Source organism: Pan troglodytes, chromosome 1, assembly GCF_028858775.2.
Source record: "Pan troglodytes isolate AG18354 chromosome 1, NHGRI_mPanTro3-v2.0_pri, whole genome shotgun sequence".
NCBI lineage: Eukaryota > Metazoa > Chordata > Mammalia > Primates > Hominidae > Pan > Pan troglodytes.
The window spans coordinates 65,459,807-65,470,526 of record NC_072398.2 but is presented as its reverse complement, the minus strand read 5'-3'; the positions used below and the strand labels follow the sequence as shown (position 1 = coordinate 65,470,526).

The 10,720-nt window shown below is 38.3% G+C and overlaps 1 protein-coding gene across 1 annotated transcript; it reads right to left on the bottom strand.

Moving 5' to 3' along the window:
- Nucleotides 1-1,097: 1,097 nt before the first annotated feature.
- On the bottom strand, nt 1,098-10,635 carry ARPC5 (actin related protein 2/3 complex subunit 5). The gene is given in 4 exon segments (NM_001246501.1): nt 1,098-2,492; nt 5,347-5,523; nt 7,949-8,021; nt 10,386-10,635. Coding segments are annotated over 4 exon segments (456 nt in total). The 5' UTR covers nt 10,529-10,635; the 3' UTR covers nt 1,098-2,429.
- Between the last annotated feature and the right edge of the window lie 85 nt (nt 10,636-10,720).

Below are 10,720 nucleotides of genomic sequence, written 5' to 3'. Positions count from 1 at the left end.
ACTGAGATTAAAGGAGGAGAATGGGAGGTAAACAACTACTTTTGTGCTAAAAGTGTCCTATGGCATTTATATATATTTTTTCCGCAATTAATCCTATTCCCAACTCTTCACCAAGGATAGTACTGTGTCATGGTTACTATACCCTGGGCTGACATTTAGTCAGGAGGCAACAGTTGAACCAGTTGTTTCCAGCTGGTATCCATTTTGACTCAGTCTCTATATTATACTACTTGTTAAATATTTTTAGTATCTCCCCTCAGTAAAGCTGATAGACTGGCAGATTCTAAATACACCCACCCATTCTTGTGAACAAATATGAACTCCAGAATTTTTCCAAACGCTTCAGTTATGAAAGTGATGTTAAGAAGGATTTTATGAAAAAGCATTCAGTATCATTTGATTTTAAAGTTTGTAATTGGTTATGCTATACCTACTTGACTACCTCTAATACCTATTGGCTAAGGCACAGTGGCATGTGCCCGTAGTTCCAGCTTTTCGGGAGGCTGAGGCAGGACTGCTTGAAGCCAGGAGTTTGAGGCCTCAGTGCACTATGATCACACCTGTGAACAGCCACTGCACTCCAGCCTGGGCAGCATAGCAAATCCCCATCTCTAAGTAATATTTAAGAATAATACCTATTGCTTAGCTTATCTTCCCCCATAGGACCCTGAATTGCCTGGAAGTGTTTTAAAGTGGGAATCTAGTCAGGTGAAGATCGAAAGCAAACAGAAGTCGCTGTGAGTAGGTAAGTACAAGAAATAGATTTGAGGTGAAAGAAAGAGAATTTTGGAGGCTGGGAATGAATGACTGCAGCTGCTAGGCTACTTTGCACTTTCTAGTCTAGGTCTTTGGGCAGTGATACTACATATAGGTATTCAGCTGCCATCCAGAAGGCTATGGAATCACTCCAAAGGCTTCAGTAGTGCTCTGACATCATTCATGACTCTCTTCTCTATCATCTTATATCTATATAGTCTTATAAAAACCCTACCAAACTGTTCTTGTTAAGAGTACAGTACTTGGTGGTAGAAGCAGAAAACCTTTCTTCTTAATTAACCATACATTCATAATTGTTAAAGTCAGAGAAAAATAAATTATTCAACACTGACATTTTATTTTCTGAAGTTTTATCATTTTTACAAAACAAAACAAAATGAAACAAAAAGCAGGTATCAAAAACAGCAAAGAGTTTATAGAATTTCTGCACCAGTTTGCACATAAGTCAGTGATTACAAAACTGGCATCCAATGTAAATACTAAGCACAAGCTCACTTCCCTCTTGGTCAGGTGGTTTGTTTTAGAGCTACTCGATATTTATAACTTTTTATAAGCACCGGTCATTTTTTGAGAACTGATTTGGTTTGTCCAACAAAGTAAACAATTTTTTGCTGTGTGGCAGTTTCTTTTTTTAGAAAACACTGAGCTAAAACACAGAATGTGTATTTGTTTGGATCTGAACCAAATCTTTTGAGATCCCAACTACCCTGAAGAACACTGAAGACATTTATGGGGCATATTAAATGGTATCTTAAATACTAGTTGTATACCTCATAATGTCTAAGGCAGCTATTATATTTCTAAAGAAAGTAGCATTTCATTCAGAGGCTGCCCAGAGTTTAAATTACACCATAGTTTTTCTTTCTTTCTGCAAATCATTCTTTCTGATTTGCAGTTTTTTCCAAACAGAGCCATATTAGTGGAACAAAAGTTTGATGTTCATGCCCAACAAGCTCTGATATTTTATGGATACATTTGTATAAAGCAAGACTTCTTGCTCTGAACCCTGGGTGACCACAAATAAATTGAGAGGCCATGATTATTGGATGCTGAGAGAAAGTAGCATACTTAAACCCACAGTACAGATAATCAGGAGGCAAGCAAAAACAAAGCTACAACTTGGCAGTGGTATTCACCCACCACTTATTCCAAAAACATATTTTGCTTATTAAATAAGGGAAATATGGTCCAGTTTTGCAATGTTAATAGCTGCCAGTCTCTCATATTTTTTATAAATATCATTTCCTGACTAGCAATGAGCTAGGAAACTGGCCTCAAATTCTGACCAAATCTCTCAGTATTAGTTAAAAATAATACAAAACAAAACAGAACAAAAAACCAGCCAACAGGGGTTAAAAGTTGCACAATTAAACTTGAATGTAAATTATACTATATACAGATTGGTATAAACATCACTGAAATGGTTTTGAAAGGATGAAACACTTCTATTTTAACACAATTTCTTCTATATTATCCCAATTTTCATTAAAGGACAACTGATATGTAATTTTTTTCTTTACAGATAAGAAAAAGCAAGAAGGCAAAGCTGAGAGAAACAGATGCTACCCACAGGGCAGCGGTGGCATTTGGTTGTTTTGGTCTTTGTACCAGCAATTCCCACTCCCGAGGCAGATAATCCACTTCCTGCCAGTCTACACAGTTTTTCTTGCAGTCAAGACACGAACAATGGACCCTACTCCTCCAGCAGCAAGTGCCTAAAAATAAACCAAGATGTAAATGTTGACAGAATAATAAAAGGTCAATTCTCATATTTGGTAAAACATTTTTCTTAAAGAAGGAATGGGCACTGCTATAGACCCTGAATTTATTAGTTAACAAATAATAAATTCTTGAGCACCAATTATGCACCAGGTACTGTTCTTGGCACTGGAGTTACAGTAATAAACAAAACCTTGAAAGTCCCTGCCCTCATGAAGTTACATTCTAGTGAGATACTAGTTTACATTCTAGTACATTAATTCTAAATAATGTTTTAAAAAATCTGCAGCATAGGCCGGGCGCGGTGGCTCACGCCTGTAATCCCAGCACTTTGGGAGGCCGAGGCGGGCGGATCACGAGGTCAGGAGATCAAGACCATCCTGGCTAACATGGTGAAACCCCGTCTCTACTAAAAATACAAAAAATTAGCCAGGCGTGGTGGCGGGTGCCTGTAGTCCCAGCTACTCGGGAGGCTGAGGCAGGACAATGGTGTGAACCCGGGAGGCGGAGCTTGCAGTGAGCCGAGATTGCGCCACTGCACTCCAGCCTGGGCGACAGAGCAAGACTCCGTCTCAAAAAAAAAAAAAAAAAAAAAAAAATCTGCAGCATAGTGTTCCTGCTCAAAACAGGTGGACATTCTGCATTTCTCATTCTCACCACATAGTCAGAAGAAAATTCAAACTGGGATCAACCATCCCAACTTCCACTTCGATTAGTCAGCCTTTGTCAGATTTTTTTTCTCCCAAAGAAAGAAGGTATTGTTTAATAGCTAAGAACTTAGAAACTTTAACTCTGACTCTAATTTGAAAAATAGAGAGTAATGATCAAGTATTAGGAATCTGAGTTCTGGTTTCTTTCTGTTCAAAAAATATTTATGGAATACCTTTGTATACTGAGTACTGTGCTAGATGCTGGGGATACAAAAGTGAACAAATACAGCATTTTCTGGTCTAGCATGAGGAGACAGACATATAAACAGGTAATTTTAATCTAATGTATGAAATGAGAGTTGTGCTGCAGGTGCTATTAAAGCACCAGGGAGAGGCTTATACCCAGATTAACAGTATAGAGGAATGTTTCAGCTAAGGCTTACATGGAGGAAATGACACATTAAAAGAATGAGTAGGTGACAGGCTAACACCAGAAAATCATGAGCAAATGTATGGAGGTGTGAAACAATATGGTGCATTCAGGAAAAAGGCTGGCATTGCTATAGCCTGAGGGGAAGAATGACATGGAAGATGAAGCTAGACTTGGGAACTTTGACTTTATCCTGCAGGTGACTGACAAGGGCAATTTTGATTTTAAAGATATCATTTTGATGGCTGGGTGGAGAACAGATTTGAAGGAGGCAAAACTGTTAACTGGGAAACCAGTCAGGAAGCTATGGCAACAGACTGGGAGAGATGCTGTGAACAGCTGCATTAGATACGCTTGAACAGATAGATTTCAGAAATACTTCGAAGATTGGTAAAAACTGGTGACTGACATTTGGAAGAAATGAAGACTTCACACATGCCTCAGTTTCCTCAGTGACAAAAGAGGAATAATAGCAAGCATTTCCCTCCATTTTTATGAGGATTAAATGAGTTAATATTTATAAAGTCCTTTGAAGAATATGTGGAATATAATAAGTAATCAATGTTCACTGCAATCTTGAGGCTATGCTAGAACTACGCTGCTTGGGTTTTAAAGCTGGCTTTTCATCTGTAAATTGAGGATGATAAAGATATTTATATACTTCACAGGGTTGTTGTAAAGGTTAAATAAAACATTAATAGTATGGTACCTGGCAACAGAAAGTGTTCCATGAATAGGGTGCCATATAAATTACTACCCAAATTGGTGCATTTTAGAGTAAAAGGGGGAACTATTGTTTTACTATGTACTTTTTTCTTATGTTTGTGTTTTCACTCAGATACACTTCAAACACTCAATATTTTTATGACTGGTTCTATTTACATGTTATCCAGTTTTTTACCCAAAGCTCAAAATCACTTATACTCTTTTGACAGATGATGTACCAGCATCTACTTACATTGCAAAATATATACATGAAAATAGAAAAACATGATTTAAGAATTCTTGATCCTCCAAACCCCTAATTCTTTAAAAAAGTTGTAAAATATCTAATTGCCATTTTAACCATCTTTAAGTGTAAAATCCATTGGCATTAATTATATTCACAATGTACTGTAGCCATCACCACTATCTGTTTCCAAAACTTTTTTACCACTCCAAGCAGGAACTCTGTACCTATTAAGCACTAACTCCCTATTCCTTGCTTTCCCTACTTCCTAGTAACCTCTAAGGACTTTCTGTCCCTTTGTGTTTGCCTATCCTAGATTATTTCATAGAAGTAAAATTATAAAATATTAGTTCTTTTGTGTTTGGCTCATTTCACTTGGTATGTTTTCAAGGTTTATTAATGTTATAGCATGTGTCAGAATGTCATTCCTTTTAATGGTTGAATCATATTCCATTGTATGTATGTACCACAATTTAGCTGTTCATCTGTTATGATCCTTGTGTTGTTTTCACCTTTTGGTCACTGTGAAAGAATTCTTGATTTGTATTGCTTATTTTCTTTTACAAAGTTTTGATTTAATTCAGAGTTCAAGATTATGTTTAATTACTAATAATCATTGTTGAATAAACACAAGTGTTGGAATCAGAATCTCTTAAGACCAAGGCTAGTAAACATAAATATGAACTATCCTTTTCATGCATTTTATTTGTAATAACAAAAATGTACAACAAATCAAAATGGTTATTTAGGTGAGAGAGGTTGTCATTGTCATTCCCTATTGTAAAAGAACCAGTCATATAGATTTATAATTCATAACTTACCTTTTCATGCCATTGCAGTAACATAGCACTGCTATTGTCAGACGGGCTCTCAAATCCTTTATAAATATACTTCATTAGGAGATCCACACCATTCTTGTCCAGAGATTGAACTGCCTTTTCTATATCATTAGCTTTAAAAGAGATGAGCACCTTCAAGACAATGCTGCCTGCCCGGTCCTGGTGGGTCAATAAATAACAGAACATTTAGACATATCTGTATGAGGAGGGTTTAGAATTTCAGAAAGTCTACACTATGAATGTGACATTTGAGTAAGGACCTGAAGGACGTGAAAGAAGGCTTGGGATAACTGAGGAAAGTGTTTCAGACAGAGGAAAGAACAGTGCTATTAGTGTGTGTTCCAGGAACAGAAAAAAACCCAATGTGGTTGGAGTGGATTGGTGGGAGAAAAGCACGTGAGTAAGTCAGAGGTTATGGGAGGACAGATCGTGTAAGGCCTACAGGCATTGTAAGGAGTTTGGCTTTTACTGAGAGAAATGAGAAGACATTGGAAGGTTTTAAGAGCAGTGCCATAATCTGACTCACATTTTAACAGGATTGCTTTGGCATCTACGTTACAGAAAATAAGCTGTGGGAGTAGGGGATAAGGTAGAAGCAGGGAGAGCAATTAGGAGGCAATTGCAATAATACAGGCTGGATGTGGTAAGCATAGTAGCAGTGGAGGTGGTAAGAAACTAGACAGACTATTAACATAATTGAAGGCAGAGCTGAGAGGATTTGCTAACAGATCAATGTGATAATTTAACAATTTATTAAAACATTTAAATTTATGTCTTGATCTTAAAAAAAAAAATCCCAACAAAACGGCCGGGTGTGGTGGCTCACAGCTGTAATCCCAGCACTTTGGGAGGCCGAGATGGGCAGATCACCTGAGGTCAGGAGTTCGAGACCAGCCTGGCCAAAATGGTAAAACCCCGTCTCTACTAAAAATACAGAAATTATCCACGCATGGTGGTGTGTGCCTGTGATCCCAGCTACTTGGGAGGCTGAAGCAGGAGGATTGCTTAAACCCGGGAGGCGGAGGGTGCAGTGAGTTGAGATTGCACCACTGCACTCCAACCTGGGTGATAGAGTGAGACTCCATCTCAAAAAAAAAAAAAAAAAATTCCCAACAAAACAAGGAGGCAGATTTGCAGTTCCACCTTGAATTATCCTTCAGAAGTAATTTTTTCTTAAAAACTTTTTTATTTAAAAATTTTAATAAACCAAGCTGTCTTAAAAGAAAATTGACTGTAATTTATATGAATTGACTGTAGATATGAAATATAGTGATGTTCATTAATAATGATCTTTTTTCTTTGGCAAAAGCCTGCTTCAAAAGCAGTTATTTTCTTACCCATCCGGCCAAGCAAAGGAAACACTTAACTGACCTTTTCAACAATTCGTTTCTCCTTCCATTCAACACAAAGTGATACCTCCAGCATTCCTACTGGTCAGGATTTCACAGAATGTTTCTACCACCTACTGTTATCTTTGGTTTAAAGACTGCAATTACCAGATTTAGAAAAATATCTTTGCATCCAGGGTAAAAATGAAATTTCAACGACAATCTTTACAACTTGTAAAAACCAAAGAAATTTTCCCCAATAAAAAATTACGTTACCTAGATAATTATTATGCATTTACCTAAGTTATTACTTACTACTATTCAATTGAGATTCTTGAAGCTCCTAGGATGTATGAATAGCTATGGACAACGGGGTTGATGCTATGGGCATCATTTTAAATAAATACGTAAATAGGTTAAGAATTAGTAAAAGACTGCAGAGAATGTAAGTTGCACAACTGTTCTGAAGGGCAATTTGGCAATACTGCATACCAAAAGCCTTAAAAAAAAGTGCATTCTTTGATCCAGTAATTCACTGCTAGCAATTTACTCAAAGAGAACAATTAAAAATTTACCAAAAAATATTGATTTCAGTGGTTTACAGTAGGAAAAAAAAAGTCAGTCTAAATATATAACAAAAGATTAGTTATGTATACACTGCAGCTTATCCATATACAAGTGTTAAAAATGCTATAAACTTATTGCGAAGGAAAGCTCATGTACATTGCATATAGCTGAAAAAGCACGTTATAAAATTTCATTCTTAAAAAAACAAAAGGGAACTCTGTAACAATACAGCAAGGCCCCAAAGTAGTAACTGTTATCTCTGGGTGCTGGGACCACAAACCACTATCTTTTTAACCTTCTCATATGTCTGAGATTTCTATAATAAGTATTTAGTATTTGTATGGTTTAAAAAAATCTTTAAAAAGTAATTACAATCTGTTTATTTTTGTAAAGGTTTAACTTATTTTTCAAACCTTTGCTCAAATTCAGCCTGAGTGGTCTCCTCTAAAAACACACACAAATGATTTCACTATCGTTTGAACTTACTGTATCTTACCATGCAGCATTATCATAACTACATTATAGGGCTATTTTTTCACGTGAAATTTTTACCTATCAAACTACATTATAAACTCTTCTATGTCAAAGATAGCAAACAGTTAAAATATTGATTTTTTTTTGCAACTGCAGAGGATTTTACTAAGAATAAGATATCAGCAGAGATCACTGTGTTGTAGTCTGTGACTCACCTTCACTGCCTGACTCTTGGTGTTGATAGGGGGGTTCTTCAGAGCTGCCTGTAGGGCAGCTGTCATGTTTCCTGTGATGGAAGTTAAGGGTGTAACAGCAAAGGATGGCCCCCAGGAAAGCATTATAACCACTGGTTCTTATGACTTGATTTACATATAAAAAGAAAATTACTTTGGTCACTATGTTCAATACTGGAAATTCAATGTGTTGGTTTCCAGGATGTTAATCAAAGGCAAAATATCAAAAGCAAAATAGAACATTAGACTTTTTTTTAATAAAGCAAAGACTGTTTCACCCTTGGTTCTAACTATCAAATGAACACCTTGATAGTCTTTCATTTCCCAGTGAGATACATATGCAAACATTACCTAGAGTGGTGTTAAAGAAATCCTAAAATATATATCAGAATTATTAGTCCCCCAAATGAAATAACCTATTATCAACCAAAATATGTCTTTTCCTGTGATTCTAATTGAAAAAATAAAGACCAAACTTTTGCTAGAACCATATTCTGTATTATCTGAAATGCTGGCAGAACATGCTGGCAGATTAGCAATCTGAATGATACACATTAGCAGTCTCTCAATATTGATGAAAAGAGGCATCACAGAAGATGTAATAATTCATATGTCCCTTAGGTGGCAGCTTAATTTTTTGCTTTAGATATTTTCTCTCATATTTCACAAAGGTTATTCAAACTGTGTTAGACCATACCTATTAAATTCAGGCTCTCTTTGAAAGCACTAGTGAGTTAGCAAGCATGAGAAACAGAAGGCCAATCAGACTGTCAGAATGTACAGACATTCCCCTAAAAGGAAAACCACAGAGTTCACTTGTTCCTCCAACTCTAGTACCCCACCACTAGGGCTGTCTTTCCTGGCTGTATGTAACGGTAAGAAGAGACAGTATCTTTATATTTTAAGATGAACTGATCAAAAAGCAGATCCACTGATATGGATACAGCAGTACCATTTAAAAGTCTCCACAAATTACCTAAAATACACTGGGGTTTCATAAAACACCATCTATCCATCACAAATAATGTTTTTAGGAAGCATGTTCACCATTTATTTTCTAAAGAAAAAGTTCTTACACAAAATCTCTGGTTGACAAGCTGTTATTTTCAAGGCTGCAGGGATTTCTAGAGAAGCATGCCTTATGTAGATTAGCTCATTTTTTATGACTCCAAGCACTTAAGTATTTAAATAATGCAAAAGAGCAACATCTAATTAATTGTGAAAGTTGTGGCAAAGGACTATCTATATATTGATAAATGTCTAATGCTCTATTTAGGTGCCTTTAAAAAAGGATATTGTTGCCATTAAATATTTTCACTCTCATATTTCCCCAATATAACAGGACATTGTTGAGAGTCTTCCTTATGAATACACCCAAGAATAATTAGAAATGCATACAAATTCAGTGTCTGAGATTTTCTAAAACTACAGCTTCGGTTTTTTTGCAACATTTACATTTTTCTAAAAAAGATGTAATGCAAATGCGAAGCCAAAGTTATGAATATTCAAATATGCAAAAACAGAAACCGGGAACTGACTGCCATATTTTAACTAAAATGGAAACAATTTTAGGATTACAAAAATGATTCTGCTTTATACGAATGACTCATCTTCTATCTTATTCATTGGGGTTTATTTTAAATATTTCCAAGGATTCTCCACACGCATTCCCCGTCGTTTTTTCTATTGTCCTTTTCTTAGCAGGTAAAAGGCTCCAAGCTTCCTTCTAGGAGTTTTGTATTTTTTGTATTCATTCCCCTCCCCCGGTTAACAAATTCTGTACAATGTATATTTTGCCAAATCCCCTTCTTCTTTTTTTTTTTTTTTTTTTTTAAAAAGGCCAATGGGCTGAAAGCACAGGGACCCTCAATTTTCGAACAGTCCCATCTCCCCCCGCCCCCTGGTAAGGAATAAACTACCTTAACGCTACCAATAACAAAAACACAACAAAAAACAAAACCACTAAGGAAAGATGCAGGTTCCCCACAATCAGAAATTTCTGGAGCTAATGTGACCCCAGGAAATAAGAGTTCTAGGAAGAAAAACTAAGGCGCTCGGCACCAGCCTTCCCCACCAGCCGGGGCCGCCTTCCCCAGCGCCGCGAGGGCGCGGCCGGCGGGACCAGTTCCCGAGGCAGGCAGGCACTCGGGTGCAACCTGAGGAATCTAGGGGCGTGGAAGGCGCGCGGGGGAGGGCAGGCTTCCAAGAGTGGGACCCTCGCGTCTCCTGCCGACTGGGTAGGAAACGAGGGCTTCCCCCTTGCCCTCTCAGAGCGGGCGATCCCAAAGACACAGGTTAAGCCGCAGGTTGAGAGGGCAGCTCCGCGCCGGTGCCCCGCGGATCCTGCAGGCTCCCGGGTCCCAGGAGAAGGGCGGGCTGGGCTGGGCTGGGGTGGGGAGGGCGGTGAATGCAAGGATATTGCCGCAGGCAGGAGTCCACCTCGCCCTCGTCGGGCCCGGCCTGGCCGTCGCCCCCATCTTCTTCGTCCACGAACTTGTTCTCGTCATATTCATCCACGTCCACCTTCCGGAAGCGGGCCGACGACACTGTGTTCTTCGACATCCCAATCCCGACCAGCGGCAAAGGCCTCTTCTTGGCGCTGCCTCTACCTCAGCAAGCCCAGCCCAGCAACCCACTACCCGGCGCCTGATTCACTTCCCTCTTCCGCTCTGGGGCGTCGCCGACTGCCGCGGCTCGGACCGTTCTGGGCCTGCGCGCTAGCCCCGTTTCTTCCTCCTCAGGTTCGCGCTCCCT